Source organism: Acinonyx jubatus, chromosome B3 (genome assembly GCF_027475565.1).
Source record: "Acinonyx jubatus isolate Ajub_Pintada_27869175 chromosome B3, VMU_Ajub_asm_v1.0, whole genome shotgun sequence".
Taxonomy (NCBI): domain Eukaryota; kingdom Metazoa; phylum Chordata; class Mammalia; order Carnivora; family Felidae; genus Acinonyx; species Acinonyx jubatus.
Window position 1 is genome coordinate 118,729,825 of NC_069386.1, and position 26,487 is coordinate 118,756,311.

Here is a 26,487-nt window from a genome sequence, read left to right on the forward strand (position 1 = left end):
GTTCATGTTAACCTTGATCACCTAAGTGAGGTAGTGCTTGCCTTGTTTCTCCACTATACTCATTTTCCCTCTTTCCATACTGTACTCTCTAGAAGGAAGTCAGTAGCACAGCCCACATTTAAGGGGGTGGGAGTTATACTTCAGGGTAGATTATCTCAATAAATTATTCAGACTTCTTCTGCACCAGAGATTTGTCTCCTCATCCTTGTTTTATTACTTTATTCATGTCAGTATTCACATCATTAGTTTACTTACATCCATATAGACTCATGGGTATCAATTTTATACTTAAAGTTATAATCCAATAGAACTTTACTGGTTTTGTTGCTGAAGGAATGCGTATTTGTAAGACTCTGAGTAATTCACTACAAAGCTATCGCGCTAACCTAATGGTGGTACCAACTCTCACAGTTAACAATGAGGATCCATTTCCCTTTAATTTCACACACCCTTTTTAAAAGCAGGTCAGCAAACAAGGGCGAGGCCCACGTCCCTCCCTGCCAATTCCCCGACGCCCCCGAAGACAGACGAGGCCAGCCTGAGGAGGCGTGTTCTTCCCCTAACGGGGACCTTATCCCTCACCCAGCCCACCCTTAACCACCAACACTACAGGCCCGTAACCCCTTCTCCGGGCCTCCCCAAGGCCCCTCCCACCGTGGGGCGGAAGTGGGCGCGGCCACGGACAGGAAGCGCCTAGCCGGGGCGGGCCCTCTCAAGCAGCAGCCCCACCCACTCCGCTCCACCACCGCCCCACCCCTCCGGCCCAGACCGGAAATGAGGTCAGAAAGGGACACCCCGGCGGGGAGACTCGGCCCCAAAAGCGGCGGCCATTGGAGGTGGCTGCTGCAGCTGGTGAGGGGGAGGAGTGGGTTGAGAGGGTCGGGGGCCAGGGGGCCGGCGCCAACGGGAATACCGGCTCCCAGCGGAGTCTGAGGGGCCGTGTGCGCCATGGGGCTGCGAAGGTTGGCGGGAGGGGCGAGGGTGGTTGGGCCTTGTTTTTCAGGGCCCATCGCCCCCATCCCGGGGAATAAGGTTCGGGCGTCTCCGGGGCGACACTCACCTCTTCTTTCTTCTTTCTGGCGCTTTCGGGCAGGCGACAGCTTGAGGGCTTGCTGTCCCGAGCCGTGTTCGCCCTAGTCCTCGGAGGCGGGCCGGGGGCTTGGAGGGAGAGTCCTTCGAAACCAGCTTTTTCTCACATATGTGGCCATGTTGCGACCCCTGATCACGGAGGGAGCTTAGTCACCAGGACTTGAATTTTGGCAGTTTCTGCCCGAGCGAGAAGGGCTGAACCCCTGCCCCGGTGAGCCCAAATGAGAAGTTGCTTCCTGCCTCCTGCCTTCCTCCCCCCTCCTCCCCCCAGCTCCTCGCAACCCGGTCTTTCGCTCAGACCATACGCCTGCCTGTTTTTACTTCTATCCATTTCTCGTGCTTTTCTTTGCGTGACTTAACCTTTCCTCTCCTCGAGTGCTTGCTGGACAAGGGGGTTCTCTCGGAGTATGCACCCGAGAGTGAAGGTGTGGGAAGCTCAAGGTTCTTCTGTCACCTGCTGTTGGACTTGCAGTCTTTTAGGAAAGGATTCTGCACGAACGACTGCAAGTTGTTCTGTCACTTTGTTTCACGTTAATTTGTACAGTTCTGCCTGAGTTTTTAAAGCAGTAATTCTTTATTAAGGAAGTAGGTTTAGACGTGCTGTCCTCACTTCTGTTTTGGTCTTACAGGCAATTGCCTCCGAAACCCCAGTCATGGCGTTTTAAACTATTTCGTATTGCTTAAAGGGACGTGGGCATTTTATATTGTGTGGCTTTTGACACTTTGAGACGTTTTGTTTGGTTGGTAGTTTTGGAACTAGGTGTCCCCATTGCTCCCATCCATGTGGCAGATAAGCCAGACTACTGTTTTCTTCCCTTTGAAGTCATTGGCATGGGGACAGCATGAAAATAGGTTTTAGAAAGTCCTTTGCAGAATGTAAACTGCATGAACGAAAATACCGTCTGAGAGTGGCGCCACACAGTTTTAAATTCTAAGTACGGACTTGAAATACTTTGGGCTTAACAAGGGCTAGGGAAAAGTGCTAATTTAATATGTACTTAATAAGGTGTTGTACAAATTATATTAGACATTTCCCTTTAAAGGGGCATTCCAAAAATTGCTCCTACTGCTCTCATCCCTTGGAAGGTTTGCTTTTAAAGAGACTCCTGAAGTATGAGGGTTTGACAATAGGAAAGTTTAGAAAGCAGTTGGCTAGAAATCAGAGACTCCTCCCGTGCGTTTCATTTCAACCTGTTATATCCTGCTGTCGTGTGATGGGTACTAAAGCACATAAGTAGGGTGATCACTTAATTTTTTGAAGGATGGGAGAAGAGCTTAAAAGTTGCTAGTTGTTATGTGTGTGTGTGTGTGTGTGTGTGTGTGTGTGTGTGTGTGACCTACTCAACAAATGGCCTTCCCTTCTAGCTTCCAGGTGGTAGTTGGGACCATAATGGGGGCAGACTTACTCTGTTTTCTCCATTCAGGGTACAAATGTGGGTCACTACAGTTTCTTGGGTCACTAAAAGTACAAGCAGACTTCCTTAAAGTGTGTCAGTGTGTTGTCTTCTCCCTTCCACAAGCATTCTTATTAGTGACCCCAGACCATAGCACAGTTGTTTATCTATGGTTTTGAAGTTGTGTGTTGTTCTGCTCCTGTCTGGTGAGACATTGTCTAATCTTTTTGGATTTTATTATTATATAATTTAGTGATGAGTTTAATTGCGAAAAAAGGGGAAAGATTTATTTCCCTGGGTTTGCTGGTTTTTGCTAATATCCTGGTTGTGATCCCGTGAGTGTTGACTTCAGGCACTTAAGGGCCAAACACCTATTTTTAGTGGCTGAAAGGAGCATGGATGGTAGGAACAGAGTCTTAAGTGTAGCCAGATGAAAGGTGAGTTTATTTTCTGTAGATAGGGTGGGCTGTGCACTGCCATGATCTGGTTTATAAAATTATTCTAAAACAACAGATCCTGTTAAGGATTTTTCTGTTTTCTTTTTCTGGACTTTCTTTTGGCAGATGTGGCCTCATGGATGAGCTGGTACATGACTTAGCCTCAGCCTTGGAGCAGACATCTGAGCAGAATAAGCTTGGTGAGCTGTGGGAGGAGATGGCCCTGAGCCCTCGGCAGCAGAGGCGGCAGCTCCGCAAAAGGAGAGGCCGGAAGCGCCGCTCGGACTTCACTCACCTGGCCGAGCATACCTGCTGCTACAGTGAGGCCTCCGAGTCAAGTCTCGATGAGGCCATTAAGGATTGTCGAGAAATGGCCCCTGTTGCCAATTTTAGTGACTCCGATGACACGATGGTAGCCAAACGGCACCCGGCTCTCAATGCCATTGTTAAGAGTAAGCAACACTCTTGGCACGAATCTGACTCCTTTACTGAAAATGCGCCCTGTCGACCCCTCCGGCGCCGGCGGAAAGTGAAGCGAGTGACATCAGAGGTGGCTGCCAGCCTTCAGCAGAAGCTCAAGGTGTCAGATTGGAGCTACGAGAGAGGCTGCAGGTTCAAGTCTGCTAAGAAGCAGCGTCTGTCCCGCTGGAAGGAGAATACTCCCTGGACCTCATCAGGTCATGGGTTGTGTGAATCAGCAGAAAATAGGACTTTCCTAAGCAAAACAGGAAGGAAAGAAAGGATGGAGTGTGAAGCAGATGAACAAAAACAGGGCTCTGATGAGAACATGTCAGAATGGTGAGATCTCTCTTACTAAGTCAAATATTTGCCTGCTTATTTTTACCCCAGGTACAAATTTACAGTCGTGATGAGTTCAACTTTCAGAGCTAGCCACTGCAATGTTGCCTTTGTAGCCCTCCTTTAACCAGTCAGCTAGAGTTTATCTCTAGTTTTTTAAAGTACATTCATGATTCTATTTCCCTAGGTCAAGAAAGCTTTATGTAATGAAACACATTGTTTCTAAAAATTGTTTAAAATGTGTATCTCACATGCATAACCAAGAATTTTGTTTTAAAAACAGTTTACTGCTGTTTATACCATGTAGTTCATACATTGATATTGTTAGAACCAGGGTCTCAGCAGAGGCTGGTGTGTGTGTTTGTGTATGTGAGAAAATGCTGGTACTGGGCATGTGGAGTTTGTGTACGTTTCTGGTAAGCTTCCTTTACCCGTTAAGAGTCTCGACTTCAGATACCGGGCTATAATTCTGTTCTCTGCTACTTACGGTTTGACTCTGTTGAGTTTATTTTTTATGGCTGACATCCACGTCGTCTGAAAGACATGGTGGGGCTTTGAAAATAACAGTATTGAATCCCATTAGTTTTCAACCAAATGTCATTGGGCCATAAAAATTTGTGTCTATTGGATGCATCTTTAAAATGTCAGTGTAGATTTTGGTGACTTTGTTTTTTCCATCTCATATAGTCCTAGGAACATTGATAAGCCCCACCTCAATACTTTAATATTAATGTTTCTCAAGGAGGGTGCTCTTGGTGTTTTTTTGTTTGTTTGCTTTTAATGTTTATTTATTTTGAGAGAGAGAGAGAGAGAGAGTGAGAGTTGGGGAGGGGCAGAGAGAGAGGTTGAGGAGAGAGAGATTCCCAACCAGGCTCCACACTGTCAGCTCTGAGCCCATCTTGGGGCTCAGTCTCACAAACTGTGACATCATGACCTGAGCTGAAATCAAGAGGCTAATTTAACCTACTGAGGCATCGAGGTGGCCCTCTTGGTGTTTTGAATGGGGGCAGTTCTTTGTGGTGAGGGACCGTCCCATGCTTCACAGGCTATTTGGCATCTCTGCATGGTTCCCATCCCCTTCATTGTATCAAACCACATGCCTGTGTGGGTGCTGCCTAGTGGGTTGGTGGTCCCAGGGGAATGTTCAGGACTGCGCCGTATGGCAGGCACTGCTATTCGTACTTTATAGAAGAAGAGATGGAGGTTAATAGCGTTTAGATAATTTGCCCATGGTCACCCAGTGGCAAAACTAGGAATCAATTCTGATTCCAGAGTTCATACTTAACCACCATGTTTTGCTGCCCTCCACTGCTCTTTCCGTCTCTTCTTACCTTTTACAACTGTAGAATATCTGGCCTTTCTTAGGACTTTGCTTCTGAAGTTTGTCTGAAAAACAAAGACACGAATCTTAGGAACTGTGTCGTGAGGCTGTGTCAGTAATCAGAAAGGCTGCGTAGGTCTTTATATAAGCCCATACCTTTTTCAGGGCGGTTTTTAGTCCAGCTTCAACAATTTTTCTCACTAACTTTATATTTGTGGGTTTGCACAACTGGTTAGGCTTATATACGGCTTCTCTAATTTTCCTCTAATGTATATCCTAAGACCTATTTACCCAATATATATGTGTAATTTGGGGTTACAAAGGTTTTTTTTTTATCATGCTGTTTTTTTTTATTTTAAATAATATATTTTTAATGTTTATTTATTTTTGAGAGAGAGGGAGACGCAGAGTGCAAGTCAGGGAGGGGCAGAGAGAGAGGGAGACACAGAATCCAAAGCAGGCTTCACGCTCTGAGCTGTCAGCTCAGAGCCTGACGTGGGGCTCAAACTCATGAAACTGTGAGATCATGACCTGAGCTGAATGAAGTCAGACACTTAACCAACTGAGGCATCCAGTTGCCCTTATCATGCTGTTTTTAATCAAACAAATGTTTAGTCAGTTTACAGCCGTACACAATATCAAAACCCTCAATTGAGGTGTTCAAGTTTGTGTCAATATCGAACATATATTCCAAATAATTTACTGTTGAAAATCACGATTTGTTTTTTAAATTTGAGAGACAGAGTGAGAGCGTGTGTGAGTGGAGGAGAGGAGCAGAGGGAAAGAGAATCTCAAGCAGGTTCCATGCCCAGCGTGGAGCCCGACACGGCTTGATCGCTGGGATCATGACCTGAGCCAAAATCGAAAGTTGATATCTTTACTGACTGAGCCACCCAGGTGCCTTGAAAATAGTGATTTTTAGAAATTGTTTTTTGCAGTGATAGCTTGTGTATATTTCTTCTCATGACATAATTGTTCACTCTTTCTGCTCTTAAGATAACAGTCTAAGTGTGGTTCCAGATGCAGTCTGTAATCTAGTAGCGAGGCACTTTTAGTTCCTTCCTACCTCAGACACAGCTATTGCACGTATAGTCAGGTTGTGATAATAAACATTCTAGTTACCTGAGAGCCTGGATAAGTTGAAATAGGCAGCAATTCGTGTGAAATTCTTATTCTTTTCGAATTTTTTTTTTTAATGTTTATTTATTTTTGAGAGAGACAGAGAATGCGAGTGGGTTAGGGGCAGAGAGAGAGGGAGACACAGAATCCGAAGCAGGCTCCAGGCTCCAAGCTGTCAGCACAGAGCCCGACTCGGGGCTCGAACTCACCAGCTGTGAGACCATGACCTGAGCCGAAGTCGGATGCTCAACCGACTGAGCCACCCAGATGCCCCTATTCTTATTCTTTTCAAATTGAGAAGACCTTGTTACCCTGTTGGGGCTATCTGCCTGGTACATGACTTCAGAGTTCTTTTAACATTCTTCTTTTTTTTTTTTTAATGTTTATTTTGAGAGAGAATATGAGTAGGGGAGAGGCAGGGTGAGAGGGAGAGAGAATCCCAAGCAGGCTCCTCGCTATCTGCACATAGCCCAATGTGGGACTGGATCTCATGAACCATGAGGTCATAACCTGAGCCAAAATCAAGAGTTGGATGCTTAACGGACTGAGCCACCCAAGCATCCCATCACTCTTGAGTTCTTTTAGTAACATGGATGCCCACGTTCTTGTAGCTATGAGGGAAATTAGGGTGGAATAGTAGCAGACTTAAAATGAGAACAATTCTTCTTTAGAATCTAATTATTTAGGGGTCTTAAATATGCCTTGACTTATATTGTTTCATCTGTAGTTACGAACAGAAGTGCCTTGTATTTTTTCCCCCTAAATCTACTCTGTGGAGAAAGAGGGGTGACTGACTTACTCTTTGACCACAAATTATGTTCAGCCTCTCACCAGTAAGATGGAACTAAAATCTTGCCTTGATTATTAAGCATACCTTATGAATAGGACTAGCATTAGAGTATGTTTAAGTAGATAATAATTTATGATTTGGATATTATACTATTTTGGTGAATTGATTCTCTCAAAATTTCCCTACCTTTGTTCTACATTAACAAATATTTTTAAGAATCTCCTTGGTTGCTCTTTCATAAATCTGCTTGGACGTGCATCTTTGTTCTCATACAGATCAAGTGTAGAACCTTACATTTTATCAGTGATATTGAAGATTGTCAGTGTGTATGATCCAACTTGTAAAATTATTAGGATGAAGGTGATTAAACTTAACTTAGCCTCATCAGTGGATGGAATTCTTTTAAAAAATACGTGTCAGGTGTTTTAGGTTTGAAAATGTATGTCTCAGCCAGGGAGCTGTATTTCTAATTTCCTTAAATTCACTTTACTAATTAACCATGGAATAGTTTTAAGCTTAACCAATAATTCCTTTTCCTTTTATTTTTCTGTTCTTCCTTCAATTCTACGCCAACCAATCCCTCAAGAGTTTTGAGGAACTGGAAGTGGTTATGATACAATAGTTTTTTATACCTGCAAAAAGATCAGTTATTATTTTAGTAATTTTCCTGTGTATGTGTGTTCCATTCTAGAATGGAGAAATTCTTTTGTAAAATTCTACTATTTTTATTCATGTTGTCTATATCGCAGGTATTAGGTGATTCATAGCCTAATTTTACTCTGTTCTTCACTAACTCATCCTTTGTTTGTTCCCCTTAAATATAGTTTAGCTTCTGTGGTTTTTCTAAGTGAATTGGTTTGGTGTTGGCCTGAAGTCTCAGTCAGGAGCTTTCCTAAGGTGATGTATTAGAGGCCGATCTCACAGGAAAGAAAATATTCCCTTCTCTTGGAAGGCAAGTGACAGAGATGGAGTGCTAACCCTCCCCCCTCCTTTTCCAGCCCACGCTGACCTTCTGCGGCCCCTTGGTGCCTCTTGTTTTCTTATTTTTATAGAAAATCAATATCCCTTCTGACACAAACAGTAGCTCAGAAGCAAGAATAAATGGGAGAAAGCTGAGATCTGTGTCCATCACCTCTCACTTTACCTCCCCAAACTCTTTAATTATGAGCATGCTTTGCTCCAGGTGTTTGTGACAGTGAAATTGCTAAATGAGGACCATTTTAACCAAAGATTGGGTGATCAGTAACACTCTATAGCAGTACCTTGTTGGATCAATAGTATTCATTATTTCATGGTTAAGGTAAGTAGCCTCCTTTGCAAGTGGAGGTCATTAATCAGGGAATACTGGAAAGAATGTATGTGGTAGGTTGAGGTTGCCCTGTTTCCTATTCCATAACTGGAGGTGCTGACCAAGAGTATATTTACCATTGTTGCAAATGGTACTATTGCATTTGAGAGTTCTGAATAGCTAGCATAGCGTGCGTCCATAGATTTATGCAGAGTTTTGCTAGTATATCCTTGGGAACAACGGAGAAAGACACCTTGGGAGATGGATTTGATACTACTGTATTTGAAAATCTGTCTCTTGAAAGAAGTGTGTTAGGATTATTCTGTGTGACTCCAGAGGATGGAGGTAGGGCTCATAAAAATGGAAAGCACAGAGAGTTAAGACGTTGCCTTGTTGTCAGATACAACATTCCAAAAATTCGACCTCTGTAAAAATGAAATGAATTGTTTCACCGGGTAATGAGTTCTAGGTGACTGAAGGGGTTCAAGCCTGGGCTTGGTGACCACTTACTGAGTTATTGTAGAGTTGGCGAGACTGCGCTGCATGACCTCTCAGGTCCCTTGTAACACTGAGACTCTGGAACTCTTTCCAGTCACAGCCTCCTTCCAGTGCATCATTGTAACTTCGTAGTGTAAAAAACATTTGATAAGCAATATCAGCTGCCCATTAAAATGCTTAGGAAGACAGAAAACATTGTAAACTCACATCGCCAGGAACCAGGGCTTAGAGTTGGCCTCTTGCCAAGATAGCGACAAACCACAAGGCTGATAGATGTGCAGTTGGAAGCCCACATCGGCAGTGCTGAGCCTACGCTGAAGGTATGTAGTGAGACCCTTCATCCTCTCTCTATAGTCAGGCCTTTGTTCAGAATCGCAGGTCCATTTTAGTCAGAAAATCAGGCAGCCGCAGTGTGAGCCAGAGTGTTGTTCCGTCCTCTACAGTAGTCCCCTCTTGCCCAGTTTCTTTCTGTGGTTTTAGTTAACCCTCAGTCAGATGTGGTCTGGAAGCAGGTGATGCACCTTCTGACATTCCGTCAGGAGGAGGAGGAGTAGCCTAACAGTACGTCACAGTGCCTGCATGGTTCACCTCACTTTATCTCCTTTCCTAGGCATTTTATCCTCTCACATGATCATCAGAAGAAGGGTGAGTAGAAGATATTTTGAGAGAAAGAGCCCACATTCACATAACTTTTATTATAGTATATTGTTATATTATTAGTTATTGCCTCTCTTTTACTGTGCCTAATTTATAAAATTAAACTTAATCATGGATACATATGTATAGGAAAAACACATGGTATATATACAGTTATGTACTATCTACAGTTTCAGGCATCAGTGAGAGTCTTAGAACTTCTCTGCTGTGCGGAGAAGAGGGGATACTGTACTTCCCAATCTGTATCTTTGAGTTTCTGTTTGGAGGCTCTAACTCCCAGAATATACTTGGATGAGGAATTAGTGTTTTCTGTGTGTGTATTTGTGTTTGGAGTAGGAGGCAGTCACTGCAAATTCGGTCCTGGGAAATACATTCTCCAAGAATAAAGTTTACTGTTGGCATGAGGAGAGAAGAAAAAATCACTCTTAGTGGTGCATTCTAGAAATTGCAGTGTTTTATGTATCTTTATATATTGTAGACTCTTGGAATGGGGTCAGAATAAGGCAGTGACAGAAGAAGATCCTGTCTTGGTCCCACATAACTATATGAGGTAAAAGCCTACCAGTGACACTGGGTGTTAGGCCAGGAGCTCTACACATTGTCTTGGCCAGTTGTAGATGTGGGAAGCATGTTACCTATATCCAAGAGAATAGAGAATGGGACCAGGGGTCATTTACACACCCTTTCTGTTGGCAAGTAACGAGATTCTAGGTAAACCAGTTTTCAGCAAGAGGCCTTTCAACAAGTTCTGTGGAATAAGGGAAAAGGAACATTATCCTGAAAGTTCAGAGGAAAAACACATATCCAAAAATGATTGCCAGTGGAAACCAGAACATTTTAGAAAGTCTTCTTTAGGATGCGAAAAAGACATAGTCACTTTGGAATAGGAACAGTTAACTCATAAGGAAAGAAAGATGGCTATTTGAAAACCCAGTAATATGGGAGGAAAAATGTAAGGAAATTGATGTAATTTCAGTGTTAAAACAAGACAATTCATTCTGTGGAAAATTGAGTTGATTTGGAAAACTTTGGAAGCCCTCCCAAAATGCAATGAGAGGAGGTGATAATGAGAGAGAAGTTGATAGATCTGGAGAACAGAAGATAGAGGCCCTGTCTATGAGTATGTAAATATTTCAAAGGAAGAAACTGAAGCATTGCAATAGAATAATGATTTAAAAAATAGAACTGAAGAGAAAAGGCATTCTTGGGTTGAAAAATTATAAAGATTAAAAGGGAAAATGAATGAACAGACACATACTACCTAGACCTATCCTGGCAGAAGTTTGCATTCTGCCTTGGTGCAGGGGTGGAACAGGTATAAAGAACAATTTTTTTTTTTTTTTAATGTTTATTTTGGAGAGAGAGCGTGCATGAGCATGTGCAGGGGAGGGGCAGAGAGAGAGAGAGGGAGACAGAGGATCTGAATTGGGTTCTGTGATGACAGGAGAGAGCCAGACGTGGGGCTTGAACTCATGAACTGTGAGATCATGACCTGAGCTGAAGTCGGACACTTAACCAACAGCCACCCAGGCTCCCTGGGTATAAAGAACAATTTTAAAAGGGATGAAAACAAGGCTGGCATTTATTCCTACAGTACTAAGTGTGAAGGGCTGCAGTTGCCTGTAGAATTTTGGAGTGGGGGGTGGGGGGGAAGATTGCTCTCCTACTCCCCCCCTGAATTTTATATATAGCCAGGATAGATTTCATATGGAAAAGCAGCAGAAAGGCATTCTTAGACATTCAGGTCTCAGAATATATGTTCTTTAAAAATTTACTCTGCAAAGACATTTCTTCTAACTGAAGATGAATCACTATTAGCTCTAAGAAAAGGTAAGTCATAGAAGGATGGGTGGGCTTCTGTAAGGCACACCCTCCTAGCTCAGTAGCAGAGTCCTGGGGAAAATCATTAAATCTTTACCCAGTATACCTGATTGCAGGGGCTGCACTAATAAGCCTGTGAAACCAGTGAGGCTGTTTCTTTTGTGGTATCCTCCGAGTGAAACCAGAAAACAAACTCCTTCATTATACATTCTTACAACTTATTAAGTTATTGTGGGAATAATTTTGCAGTTGGTGTGAGATATTTCTCTGAAAAACCTCTCCCTTGGTCATAGTTACTTTTAGACTCTGAAATCTGACTCTATACGGTTATAGATATACCACCTTGACCCAGGAAAAAAATTGAGCAAAGATGTCTTCGGGCTCTGGGTCTAGGAGTGACTTTTCCTTTCTGTTTTTCTGGATTCTAAGACGATTTAAAATTTTTGTTAAGTGCATTATTTAATAAAAAGTTAAAATGAAAACCCCTTATCTTTTAACATGATGGTGGAGGCCATTCTCTCTCTCCCTGTTTGTTTCTTTTAAAGTTAGATGTAAAAGATCCATCTTATTCAAGGTACTTGGTTAATAATCCAGGTGTTAACTTACTGATACCGCTGTTTTAATTATAGGTAGTAAACGAATTCCTTATTTTAGTTGAGACAGGTATAAACTACTCTTAGTTCTAAATTTATAGTCCTTTGTGGTTAGGAATATGAAAGAACCAGCGAGCTGTCAGGTCAGAGGACAAAGTGTGTTTTTTCTCCCAATTATGAGAATTCAGAGATTTGTCTTATTCAAATTAGAAGCTTTTGTTAGGGCTAGAAAGTAGGGAATTATTTTCAAAAAAGAATTCACAAAAATACTGTATTATTTATTGTGTCAGAAAAAAAAAAAAAAAAACTGCCCTGAAACTTAGTAGCTTTAAGTAACATTTACAGTTTCTGAAGTCAGGAATCTGGGAGTAGCTTAGCTGGGTGGTTCTGGTTCCGAGTCTCATATTGTCACAGTCAAATTGTTGACTGGGGCTGTAGTTGTCTCAGGGCATAACTGTGACTGAAGGATCCACTTCCAAGCTCACTCAGGGCTATTGGCAGATTTCAATTCCTTGTAGGCTGTTGGACTGTAAGTTCCTTTCCACAGGGGCCCCTCCACAGGGCTGTTCGTATTCTCAAGACATGGCACTTGACTTTCCTTAGGGGTAATGATTTGAGAGAGAGAAAGAGAGAGAGCATACCAGCCCTCACTGAGTGTCCAAGAGGGAAGCCACAGTCTTCTATAATCTAATCTCAGAAGTGACCTATCGTTACTTCTTCCTATGCCATTGGTTGTCACACAGACCAACCAGGCTGGGAAATACCAGGATGCTGGGATCATTGGGAGTCATCTGACAGTCTAGTTACCACAGATGGCTCTCCATCTTCTGGAATTTTTTCCTGACTTAGCGTGAAGCTAGATTCAGGAATGGTATTTTCAGAGTATCTGTCCCTAGAGTTTGGGGGAATGTTTTTACTTTGATTTCAAAGGAAGGGCATTCAGGAACTCTAAGGACAAGCGAAGGTATAGATAACTGAGAGTATATTTTGTTGTAAGTATGTATACTGAAGGTGAATATTTATTTTTAAAATTCAAAATACGGCATTAAGATGGAGAGCTTTTTCCAAAGTGAGTCCCTAGTTTGTTTTCTTGGTGTTCAGCATGTTTGATGCATTTTTAGCTGATATAGTTAGAGTCAAAACATAGAGTTTCAGCTGTGTCTGAATGTTTTAACTAGCAAAAAGCAAAGGAACATTCTTTCCCAAGTTCAGTTAATCTGTTAGCATTTTCAGGAGAATGAAAATGAGAAGTGCTGAATTGAAAAGTAGCTCATGAAGAGAGAAACATGGAATTACTTGGTAAATGAATCTGTGCACCATCCATGTTTTGGCGGCCATTCAGCAAGCTCATGGACTTTGGAAATACACCGTACTGGCTCTGACGTTTATTTGCTGTGTAATGTTGGGCAACTTGCTTGCCCTCTCGAGGTTTCACTACTTCACTTGTAATATGAGGTTGACATAGTTACCTCGTAGAGTTTTGCAGTAGAAGAAATGTAATAATGAATGTAAAGCTCTTAGTACTTTGCCCGGCCTGTACTAGAACTCAGTAAATGATATTACTTGAATCAATAATGAATTCTGTATTAATAATTTCTATTAATGATTTGAACTATTATTATTAATAAACAACTATAAAATTATTGATTAAAGTTATTAATATAGAATTGTTATCTAATACTTTTGTACTATCAATAATTTTCTTATTAATAATTCTTATTAATAATTTTCTGGAACTCCACTCAAGTACCAAACCCCTTCTTGAGACACTTCTGGTTTGAATATCTACTGAGAGCTATGTCTCCCTCTCTTGGATGAAGCCCCATATAGAGAACATACATATTAGATTTCATAAGCCACATTTATTTTTCCATTCAAAATGAGAACAGATTCAAGTCCCATAGAATGTTGTTTTTTCTTTACTGGAGTATAATTGAGAGTCCTATAGAATTTAGATTGCTATTTAATAAAAAGACTGTCAGGGAATTAACACTATCATCTGCTAAAATAATAATATTGGAGACATATGAGAATTAGCACCTTAAAGGTAGCTTCTGAATCTTTCATCCTTTGGTTCTGTATAAGATTCTAGAGTCTACAAAGTGGGTTCACATACCTCATATCATCACATCCTCAGAACAGCCTTGCAGGAAATAGTATTAGAGAAGTGAAGTGATACGGCATGAAGGCCATAGAAGGGGAAGCAGCAGCTGATCTGAAGGAGTTCATTCCATATGTAACATTTGCTGAATGCCTGCTGTGTGCCGGGTGCCGTGCTAGGCATTGGGGAGACTGAAATGAGCAAGATCTTACCCTCTTTCCCAGCCTGGATCTCTCTCTCCTCTCTCTGCCTGGGCTGGGCAGGGAGGAGTGATCTGTACAACTCTTGAGTAGTTTCAGTTCTACCAGTTGGCCTGAAGGTCCAGCTACCTTCTCGTGATTCCTGGGATCCAGAGGCCTCAGGCTCTTTGAGGCCCTGGCAAGAGAATGGCGTTGTTGCTACTATGGGATGTTGGCCTCTGTCCTTGAAGGCCGGCTTTATCCAGCAAAAGTGCACAGCCTCCTCCTCTCTGAAGTGGTTTTCCTTAACAAGATGCCCTGTCGGCTTCATCCTGTACTTTATCACTATAGACGAGGGTTCTCCCCTTTGGCACTACTGGCATTCTTGAGTCAGATGATTCCCTGTTGTGAGGGTTGTCCTGTGCATTGTAGGATGCAGCACTCTACCCAGTAGATGCCAGTAGGACACCCAACTCCCCCTCCCCTGCTCCAAGTCCTGACAAACAAAAATGTTTCCAGACATTGCCACATGACCCCGCGGGTGCAAGGTGGGAGTAGGGGTGAGGAGAAGGGGGTAAAATTGCTTTGAGTTGAGAGCTACTGCTGATGTTTCTAGGTGCTGATGTGGGATTTTCACTTGATTGATTTTGCTTTCACCAACAAGCGTAAGTTTCAGATTTAGAGAACGTAGTAAGGCCAAAACATTGATCTCTTCTATAGAATAAAAATACTGTAGTTTTTAAAACTTTGTAACTGAGAGTTTTTGCCAACTTGAAAAAATACCCTTTAATTGCTCCTCAAAAGGGCAAACGGTTCATTTTCAGAACTTGGAAGGAAGAGCAATTCAGATGAAAGCATTTTAAAGTTCATACCAAGGTTTACAATATTGAGCTCAGAGTGTTTGCCCTGGAATCAATGATTCAAGTGGATGAGGGGTATCAATAGTGTTTTATTAGGCTTGATTCCTGTGATAATCTCCTTCTCTGAGAGTGGATGCCAATCATCTGGTCTACCAAGAGTGTCTTGGATTACCAAGATGCCCAGCAGGGAAGGTTAGAGGGATAGATGTGTGATAAAACAGAAAAAGCAAAATGTTCATGGCAGTGTGTGACGTGCGGTAGGTGATGTGATGGAGTGTGAGTGGTAACTGGAACTTCTTTCAACCTTTTCATATGTTTCAAAGTGTTCATAATACAATGTTGGAGGAGGGAAGCCTCTGGAACTGCAGGTTAGTGGGACTTTCTTTACACTTCTGTTTTTTCAGCTCGATGTGGTTTGGTTTCTTTTCTAACATATAATAATAATTAGGTAATACAATTGGTGGTCTAAAACCCAGGCTTTAATTTTATTTGTGTCTTATTTAAAATGGTGGCTATGCTGCTGAATTCAGTGTGGGAACATTTTTTAGGGACAACCACTGTAGAGAAGTGTGATGTATTATTACTGTTTTTACTCACATAGAAATACTTTTGAGGTGTTTTCTGATTTCTAAGATGGGGAGATTTCCTCAGTGTTACATGGTTAAATTGTAGGCTTGCACACTCCCTTATTTGCAGAGTATTATTCATTGGAAAGCATTCTTCCTTTTCACATCCTTCTCCCGTGGTTTAGACTAGGTTTCTTATAAAATGTACACCTTTATATTGTTATTGAGACGTTTCTTTGTTAGTTTTAGGACTGGGTAGAGTGGTTTCTGGTGTATGGTAAATAGTGCTTACTAAGTGAATGAGTAGAAGTTTAGGAGAAATGGGGAGGGGGCTTTTCCTCCTTTTGCTGTGAGAAACTAATTGCCCTAATTTTTTGAATTTTTTGAATGATGTATAAATTATTTGTAGGGTTAATACATTTTTAGAAATTTTAGAAATATTCTAGGAGGATTTTATTTTTAATGCAAACTATTTATAGGTGAGAACCATGTGAGAACAGGGAGTCCAGAACAGCTCCCAAAGCAAAGACAGGAGGCATTGCTGCCTATAGGAGTTGCTGCCATTTTAGGAAAAGATGAGATTTCACACCTGCTATCTTTGTGGGTTTTGTCTAGTTTTTCTGAAGATTAACAAAGGCTGAGTTTTTGTCTTCCTGACTAAACTTCAGAGGACCACAAGTAGAGTGGACACTAAAGGTAGGATCACACTTTTTTCTTACAAAAATCAGGAGCAGAGCTTTTTCTCCTTGCCTAGTAAAAAGGCTCATGGCAAAAAAGTTATAAACAAATTTGAAGGTTTTGAGATAGGAAAAACATGTAGGATTCTGTCACCTTTTAACTTTTTGACCTTGTGAACTACAAAGGTGCTAAAAGAAACTTATGTTTATTGAAAGGTAGCTTAGTTTTAATAGACCATTAAACATTCTGTTTAGTTAGCTAAATTAACATTTTCTAAAAGCATTTATTTTTATTTATTTTGAGAGAGAGAGAGAGAGCAAGTAGGGGAGGGACAGAGAGAGAGGGAGACAGAATCCCAAGCAGGCTCCGCACCATCAGCACAGATGTGGGGCTCGAACTCACGAACTGTGAGATCCTGACCTGAGCCGAAATGAAGAGTCGGATGCTTAACCGATTGGGCCACCCAGGCACCCCATAAATTAACATTTTATAGTTGACTAAATCGCTATTAAATCTCACTAAGCTGATTTTTTTCAAAGCAGATCTCAGAGCCAGAAGTGAATGAAGTCTTCAGAACTGGACAACTTTGTCTTATAATTTGGAAGGGGAAATACTTGCTTCTACTTTCTAGCTAGCACTACATTTTTGCATGCTGTATCATAGTGTTTATGTGCAGATATGCCACGAAGTTCCCACTTTTGTCTTTTTTCTCATCAAATCATGCTAACAATTTCTTACGTATGATTAGATTTTCACAGTGCGAGTTCTTCTGAAGGAATAAATAGAATTAGCAGATGCTATCCAACGTACTAGTTACTTCCAGATACCAGTAGACTGGTGATACTTTTATGTCATAAGCATGCTGTAAGACAAACTATTTTCTCTGTGAAGAAAATACTTCTCTCCCTTGATCATAGTCTTAAAATCCTGGTGATATTTCTGTAACATCATTGCCATTCCTCGAATTAACTATATACAGAAAGCTTATAGACATGTTTTAATCCAGGCTCTTTCAGAAACCGTGAGTCCTCTTAAATGCTGTCGACAAAAATAGAAAAGGTACAGTGACACGAAGGCTTTAGGTTACCAGCACCTTTCTTGATCCAGCAGATTTCTTTGAGCTTACCCCCTTGGTTTAGAATACGAGGAGAGAACGGCATCCGTGCAAAAAAGGATCAAGGGAGCATTGTATTTTGTAGTACTTACAGGTGGCTGGAAATGAATGGGGAAAAGAATTGATAGATTTTGTAATAAAGCAAGCAGTTTAAATTTTATAATGGTAAATACTCAAGAGTAGAACTTGTACATGTAGAGTAGGGATCAGCAAACTTCCTCTGTAAAGAGCCAGATAGTAAATATTTTAGGGATTTGCTTGTGATATGTTCTATGTTGCTGCCACTCAGCTTTGAAGTTGTGGTGTGAAAGCAGCCATCGATGATATGTGAATGAATAACTGTGGCTCTGTTCCAATAAAACTTTACTTATGGACACTGAAATTTGAATTTCATATCATTCCCACGTGTCACAAAATTCTTCTTTTGATTTCTTTTTTTGCTGTAAAAACCATTCTTAGCTCACAGGCTAAAATAGGTGCAGGCTGTCATGTGCTGACCCCTAAATCTCAGTTACTGATACTGCAAACTAATAAAGTATATATAACATGCTGATGGGATAGCGTATCTGTTCTATAGCTTAATGTGCTTTTTTTAAGGCCTGCTTACTGTGAAGAGGAGTTAAAATAATATCAAATTTGGTCTATCTTTGAGGCCAGATGAGGATAATAAAGTGGTAATATGAGAGACTGTGTAGTAGAACTCAAGGGAGTTAGACCACTGATGTTCTTAGGAATTTGCTAAAAATACAAAAGTAGCACCATTAAGTTCAGCAGGCACAGTTCCTCGAACTCAGAAGTAGGAAGGGTGCAGTGCTCAGGGAGGATGGCCTCTGGTTTTACCCGCAGAGCTCCTTGAAGATTCTAAATCCATCAGAATCCAGTAGTATAGTTTTGTGACACATTTCTTACGACAACACCCGAGAAAGTTCTCACTTATCAGTACAGAAGAAAAGAAAATGAAAGAATGTTTAAATAAATCGAGTTATGTTTTATTGGCTCTTGCTGCAGCAAATTTCTTGGATCTCTTCAGAGATAAACTTAAGCGAAGAAAGAGCACAGCTACTTAATTTAATCAGCATTTTAAGGATTTCGTGTTGGCAAGATATTTGGACATGTTGCAAAAATACAAAATATTTTCACATTTTTGATCCAGAAATGTAGACTGGGATTTTGCCAAGCCTATTGCTTATGCAGTATGATAAGAATGTTTCTTCCTTGCTCTGGTTCCTTCCATCTTTTAGAGTAGGTGGAAAAAAATGGCGAGTTTGGAAGGAAACACTCCCAATCAAGGGGAATAGCTAAAATTGTAAAGAATAGGGAAATTTTTCCTGAACCAGATCAAATTTAATGGAGATTAGGCCCAAGACATTGCAGCATCAGAAGAGGCAGAATCAATTGTTAGTAATAGCTCAGAAAATGAAGTAAATTGAACAGAAGTCTACAGAGCAAAAGTTGTATTTCATTGGCTTCAAATGGAGTTTGTTTATACCTTTTTATTTTTAACCTTCTGTTTTGAGAATGAATTTTGTTGTGTCCACTTCATATCGGGAAAACATTAAATTTAGAAAATGTAACTTTGGTCGTACTGACCTTTTTCCTGTTCATGGATTTTTGTTTGCCGCTTTGTAAATGGGAACAAAACTTGAGAGATGCTACATGTCTTAGAGTTGGACAGTTTCATTTGAAACCGAAGAGTTAACAGTATTTTAAAAAAAAAATCATTGGTAAATTTGTGTTGTTTAATACATCCAACCAAGTTGGGATTAGTTTTGTGAGCCTTAATAAATAAGTTTTTTTTTTTAAGTTTGTTTATTTTGAGAGAGTGAGTGGGGGAAGGGCAGAGAAAGAGAGAGGAGAGACAGTCCCAGGCAGGCTCCGTGCCGTCAGCACTCTCAGTACAAGGCCTGACGTGGGCTCTATCCCACGAACTGTGAGATCGTGACCTGAGGCAAAATCAAGAGTTGGACATTTAACCGACCGAGCCACCCAGGTGCCCCACTAAATAACTCTCCAGTGCTAACCTAACAAAGTGACTTCTGGTATTTTTTAAGTATTTTGAAATAGAAGTATAAGTTTTAGAAGTTTCCCTAGGTTTTGTTTTACAGGAAAATAAGCTTTCCTCTGTGGCTTAATTATGAAATTTAATTTCTGATTGGCTAATGAGCCGGAGTGAAATTAGGCAAACAGGATGTTCTGATTTGAAAACCTGAAGAATGGACGCTGCTTTGGTTTTGACGGGATCTGATGTGTTCTCTTGTGTTTGTCTCTTTTCAGTGAAACCAGCAGTGTGTGTAGCAGCAGTGACACAGGGCTCTTTACCAATGATGAAGGACGGCAAGGTAATCTTGATCCCAGCTTTGGGATGTTGGTTGAGTATTTCTGGGAAGATTCGAATGATTATAGGAATACGTCACTGAGAATATGGTGGTTGTCTGTGGCAGTGGTTCTCAAACTTTAAGGCATATAAGAGCCACCTGGTGAACTGTTAAAACTGCACATTCGGAGGTCCTACAAATCAAATAGATCTAGTTAGATTTGGCTTTTGGAATCTGAATTTTTCACAAGTACCTGCAGTGATTTTCATGCAGGTAGTTTAGACTTTGAGAATCATTGATTAGGGGGATAGCGGATTAGGGGGATAGTGTCAAGGATAGGACTTTTGGAAGTTGCTTTTAATTAGAACCAAAAAATATCCTTCTGTATTAGCTCCTTCATTGGATATTAAGACATTCTTATTTTTACATAGGAAGAGTTTATTTTTATAACCTTGTTTATAAATGATCATAGTGTTCTAGATGAATATATCCTAGAAAACATCTTCTTTCTAATGTTAAGACTTCTGAAATTCAGTATAGAACACTGTGGATAAGACTGGTATAATTTAATTACCAGTTCTTTATTTTTACAACTTAAACAGTCATTTGAGACTTTGTTTTTATCAGGTACACTTGCTTAGCACCATACTAACTATGTTCCAATAAGAGTTTCATATAGCTCCTTTGGACTGTAATTCTCTTCATCTAAGTAAGGGATTTGTAGCTCTCTAAAGTACCTTCTAGCTCTGGGATCCAGTGATTTTTCTTCAAGGGTTGAGTGATCAAAGGACAAAAACACAATGGCTACATGTCTAGGCTGATCCAGAAGAGATCCTGGGACCGTGAGACTCCGGATCCGAGTTCTGATTTTGGAAAGAGATTGCGGGAGGTTATCTCCCCCATACCTCAGAGTTGTGGGCATGGATGGGGTTGCTGAGCTTCTTATTGTAATGGAGGTTATTGTGAATACATTTCTGTCCCTTTCGGATTCTGAGGGAGCTAGGTGTCATTAGAGGCTGTGTGTATATACTCCCAGATTGGGTGCAACTAGGGTCTTGATTCTTTTGTCTTTGCTTGAATGAGCTAGTATATACAAATTTTGCTCTTTTTCTTTGCTTTTATACTGTTCTATGAAGTATCATAATGTGTCTCTTAAAGATTATGATATATAATTATACAGAGGTGTAAGAAAGTGTGGACCTGTTATGACAAATTAAGTTTCAGGCCTTCAGAAAACCTTTTTACTAATAAGCATTCCTTGCTATATCATGGAAGATTTTAGAATATTCTATATCCCTAGCTTTCCTCTCTATCTCTGCTTCAACTTCATGCATTCTGGTGATATTTGGATACTTAGAGTTCTCAGCACAAAGCTATGTCATTTCCTGCTTCCATGTCTTTGTTTATGCTGGTGTCTCTGCCAGAAATCTCATCCCCACCTTTTCTTGACCGGTTGGTCATCCACCTAGACAGTTTTCGTTTTGCCCCTCCAGGGCATATTTATGGACTGTGTCAGTGGGTTGTTTTTTTTCCCTCAATTTCTTATTGGATTTGGCCAATAGGAGGCATTAGCAGAAGATTGGAGGGAGGAAGGTGAATGAGACTGAGTGTATTTGTTAAGTTTTTATTATGGTAATACTGTTTAACAGCCCCAGAATTTCAGGGGTTTACCTCATTTATTTCTTGCTATGGGGCTGCCTGTTGGCTCAGGCTCAGCTGATCTAACCTGGGCTCAGCTGGTCTCCAGGCTTTAAGTTAGGTTTGTGTCTATCTACTCAGTGTATCCTGTCCTGGGACCTCTGCTGGAAGAGCAATGACTGTTCTTGGCAGGGACTTTTCCTGGTGGAAGATGTGAATGCTAAGTGACCAAACCAGAGCTTGGCGACCAAGCCATATTTAAAAAAGCTTTTGCTTGGATCACGTCTGCTAATGTTCTACTACCCCAAGTGAGTTATATGACAAGCCTTATGTCAGTGGGAGGAGGAAGTATGCTCTGCCTGAAGGGGAAGGCTCTGGAATTCTGTGGGTAAAGGCAGAAGGCATGGATGTGTGTTATCACAGGGAGGTAGCGAAGAGTTGGAGACAGTAATACAGTCTTCGACTTTGGATTGTAGCTTTCTCGGGCTCCCTTTCTGTTGGACTGCTGGTTGGCAGTGGTGGTGTTCCTCTGCCAAAGGCCACCACCCCTGTTGGCAGTCTTCTGTAACCTAAGCTTTCTCTCTGGTCTCTAGTAACCATTCTCTCTCCTTGCTGCTTCAGGTCTAGGAAAGGTAAAGACTTCAGGGTGCTTCACCATCCCTTATTGGTTCCTCTTAATACTATCTACTCCTTTGTAAATAGTCACCTTATTGAAGTCTCCATTACTGCATTTAAGTGTGTGCACATTTCCTGGAGAGAATCTGGCTGGATGTCACAGTCCGTGCAGGCATCATCTCCTAGAACCAACCCTTGCTCTTTCTTTCCCTGTACTTTCTTACCGCTTACCATAGGACATGATTCATAGATGTGTGCCTTTTCCATTGAAGCTTTCTCAAGGTACGAATTTTTTTTATTATTTGCAACTATAGTAGGTAACACATTGCCTGGCATATAGTAAGCTCTTAATAAATGGTTATTGTGAAACTCAGAAAAGGGGAAAATTCTCCTCTTTCTCCCTCAAACAGAATTATACATAGAACCTCAGGTTATGAAACAGATAACCTGTTTTGTTAAAGCGTGATTCTAGAGGAGCAGGAATTCTGGAACCTGACCCATCAGCCTCTTCCTTATTCTCCGGCAGTACTCTTCTGGGGAGCTGCTGCATCATGCATCCACAGGAGCCCAGGGTAGGGGACTACTGGTCTAAATGATTTCACAAGGTTTCCTTTGGTTCAGTGAAGCCCTTTTTGTATCGTCAAAAATCTTGAGTGAATGCTTGAGTATCAAAAAAAAAATGCCATTATGGGATGCCATTTGTCATCATAAAATATTATCTTAGCTAAATATACTGTTTTAATAAATGGCTTAAGGAGTGTCTATGAATAAGAAAGGAATTAATATATTGACATGCAGAGAAACTAATCATTGTTAATTCTAATGCCTATCTTTAATCCATCTGTGCACCTGGTTTAGTAAGATGCTTTTAGAGCAGTAGTTCTCAAGATGTCCTGAAGTCAGCGCAGCATCACTAGGGAACTTGTTAGAAATGCAAGTTTTTGATCCTGCTTGGACCAGAATCAGAAACTTTGGGGATAGGACCCAGCAGTCTGTGTTCTAACAACCGTTTTTGGTAGTTCTGATGTACGTTGAAGGTTGAGGGCCACTGTTCTGGAGAAACAGCCATTGATGGTATGTTTTTATAAGGGAACACTTACTTACTTTTATAAGGGAACACTTACTGTTTTTATAAGGGAACAGTAACTTCTTTATGAGCATTTTCATTTTCCCTTTTAGAGATCTCCACAATGAGTTAAGAGTTATCATTACCATGGATGTAAGTGGCCCGTGAATCTGATACTTCATGTGCTTAACATGGCCTGAGCAGTTTCCCTGGGATCTGACACACATTAGAGAATGAAGGCATTATGAATACTTTAGATGTTCTTGTCATGAATCCCTTTATCCTTGGTATTTTGAAAGGAGTATGGGATGGCAGACATGAAGTTATCAGTCTTACTACTCTTTGTGGGTGGGAACAAGGTCTCTTGCAAACTGAGATGCTGTCATTGTAGCCAGTAGAAAGAGATTTGAACCAAGAGTCTGGCTATATGGGTCTAGTCTTGACTTTGTCACTAATGACGAGTTTGGCTTTGGTTGAAGGTATAACTTCTTGACAGATCTTGGGAGGTTATATTGCTGGTCTCTGTGGTTAGTTTTTTCCTGGTTACTTGGATTGCTAGTGTCAAGATGATTTTCTGTTCCATTAATGTCAGGGTACCAAGGAATAAATGAGGTATGGTTATACATTTTTTGTTAACCTACTATGAGAAATGCAAATGTAATACCTCAGGAATAGCTAGTTTTGAATTAAGAAACATTTGTGGGCTTTGAACTCCCAAGTTCATTTACACCACAGAATGGTACATAGGAGGCAATTTATTTTTGTGTTAAAGGCTTTGGAGTTAGTCACGCTTTGGGTTCAGATCTTGGCTTCATCATTTACTAACTTGACTTTGCCTTCTCTCACTTTAGTTGCCTTATAAGTTGGAATTCGTGTAGGGTTTAGAAGAGATAACATGCTTGCAGATTTTTAGCATGGACCCTCATAGGGTGGTAAGGGTTTAGTAAATGGTAGGTTTATTAGTTTTTTACTATCAAAAGTAGTCCAGTGTAACACAGTATTTCATTTACGTGAAACTAGTTTGGTACTCTAGTTTCCATCATAATATGGATCAAGAAGAAGGTTCAAAACAGTTTTTTTGTACTTTGACATTATTTAAAAGGTATCATCAAATCTATAGTTCTGAGAAATCATCCTTGCATTTGGTTTTCCATAGAGCATGTTACAATTCCAACTTATGATCTCTTTACTTTAGGGGATGATGAGCAAAGTGATTGGTTCTATGAGGGAGAATGTGTCCCAGGATTCACTGTCCCTAATCTTCTGCCCAAGTGGACTCCTGATCGTTGCTCTGAAGTAGAAAGAATGGATTCTGGACTGGATAAACTTTCCGATTCCACATTCCTTTTACCTTCTCGACCAGCTCAAAGAGGTAAGTTCTGAGGAGACCAAACTATACTTCACACTTTTATGGTTCTCTTTGGGGAGAATCATCCCATGGCAAGCATATTCATGCCTCTAAGCATGTATTAACTATCTGAGTTTTGGAGCTAGTCCAGGGATTTTTCTAGAAGATTCAAGGGTGAGTCTTAAAACTTGAGGTTCTCCATTCATACATAAATCCAACCCGTGGAGACTCTTGGGATATCTGTTAGCAGGGCATTCCTTCAGCTTGCTATTGCCATTTGTGCCAGATTTAGGAAGCCTAGCAGCGTGTCACTGCTGCTTACCTGCTGTGAAACCGATGAGCTATGGAGTGCTCAGTGGGAGCCTGAAGTATTGGATCTTGGAAGAGAACAGATTTCAGTAAGAACATTCACAGACAAGGTATAATGACATTTTTTTAATTGGATGATTTAAAAATATTTCCTTAAATTATTTTATTATTGTGGGCTTTCACACAAATACATCCTTTCTCTTTGCTTTTCCTTTACTTCTGATGCAGCAAGGTAGAGTGGGAAGAGCCCAGGGAAGGGAGAAGGAACTGTGGTGATAATACGGTCTGGTACTGTCTTCCTAGCTCGGTTACTATGACAGAATCACTTCATTTCTTTGGGACTTCAGGGTCATTACTTAAAACACTGTGATATTGAACAGACTGTTTCAGAGGTTTCTTTTAGTTCTATAAATTTGTGATTCTAAGATTCCCAGGAATCCGTTATCAGGTAATAGTTGGGCATCTGTTGGTGATCAGAATTATGCTCAGAGCTATAAACTCCTATAGCAATTTGTTAAGATGAATTTGGGTGATTGAAAGTCCTTCTCAAAATAGTGGGCTCTTGGTAAAGATTACTGCCGGGCTTAGGCACACATTTGCTACCTTAACAACTTCCATCAGACATTTCAGTGACCATTTCTGAAAGTTCTTTATGGACCACTTAAAATACAAACAAAGAGGAATAGGGAGAACAACTTAAGATGGCCTGTAATTCCATACCCAGAGACAGTGTCAAGATAACATTTTGGTGTGGACTCTTCCAGTTGTGTTTTTTGGGTGTGGAACGTATGCAGTAATTAGAAAAATGAGATTTTACTATACAGGCTATTTTTACTGTTATTTTATGGCATAAAGTGTTTTTGAGATAATAACTGGCATTTAATTTATAATTAGAAATTATTGATAATGTCTTCTATTTGTGTAGTGTTTTTGGTTTATAAAGTACCTTCCGTGTGCTGTTTCATGGAGTCTTCAAATGAGCTCTGTGAGACAGGATTGAGCCAGTGATTATCCCTCCTTTACAGGTGAGGATGCCTAAGTCAGAGGTAAATGACACGCCTAAGATCATACCACAAACACATGGGAATAATAAATCCTTGGAGGATAGCCTAGTGATACAAGCTTTAGGGTCAGTCTAGTAAGATCCTGGGAGGAAGGCCTGTAGTGTGCTAGAAGCACATCATTGCTAATGAATCTTCTGCATTCGGTTTCTGAGGGCTTTCTTCTGTTTTTTTAGGATATCATGCTCGCTTGAATCGTCTGCCTGGAGCTGCAGCTCGATGCCTCCGAAAGGGCCGAAGAAGGCTTGTTGGGAAGGTGACAGCTCTCACTGTCTACTGGGCTCACTGGGAGGATAGTATTCCCTACAGGATTTGTGTACCCTGTTGCTAATCAGAGGTGCTGCGGTACTCCCTGGAGTAAATTAAGCCAACTGGAATCTTTTGCAAGTTCACGAGAGAGAACCTTATGTAGGATGTGAATGGATACACACATAAGAGATGAAGCATAATTCATACAGAAATTTTGACAGAGCAAACACTGTCATGACAGTTTGTTTATCTGTAAATCTATAGGCCTGATCTTGTCTCTTCTCCTCTTTTGATTAATCTTATATTATTATATTATGGAAGTTAAAATAGTCTTGGCTTCTTTATAACTCCTCCTGAATTCATGAATGCTTCTTCTATCCTAACTTTGGTCTTTTATTCTAGAATTCATTAAAAAAAACCCCAAAAAACCTGAAAGAAAACCTGTTCTCAATTTTTAAAAGCTCCTTGGCCACAAGGAAGGGATATCTACCTTTATTCAGTTCTGCCCTTGCCAGGGACTGTACTGGGCACTGGGCACCGAGAAGGTATTGCCTTCTACCTGATACTACCTAGACAGAAGTGG

The 26,487-nt window shown here is 40.8% G+C and overlaps 1 protein-coding gene across 7 annotated transcripts in view; it reads left to right on the forward strand.

Annotated features, from left to right (window-relative positions):
* Positions 1-26,487, forward strand: part of GPATCH2L (G-patch domain containing 2 like) — a 152,191-nt gene that overhangs the window by 76,590 nt on the left and 49,114 nt on the right. For 3 of the 7 annotated variants that reach the window (XM_027066215.2, XM_027066214.2, XM_027066219.2), the window contains exons 1-5: positions 744-852; positions 3,047-3,718; positions 19,578-19,642; positions 24,133-24,309; positions 25,832-25,911. In XM_027066215.2, the coding sequence (XP_026922016.1) occupies positions 3,057-3,718; positions 19,578-19,642; positions 24,133-24,309; positions 25,832-25,911 (984 nt within the window). In that variant the 5' untranslated portion in view covers positions 744-852; positions 3,047-3,056. Of the gene's footprint in view, positions 1-742; positions 853-1,093; positions 1,301-1,322; positions 2,921-3,046; positions 3,719-19,577; positions 19,643-24,132; positions 24,310-25,831; positions 25,912-26,487 lie in introns of those variants that run through there. The other 4 variants (XM_027066217.2, XM_027066216.2, XM_053224753.1 and 1 more) reach the window with 4 other exon arrangements.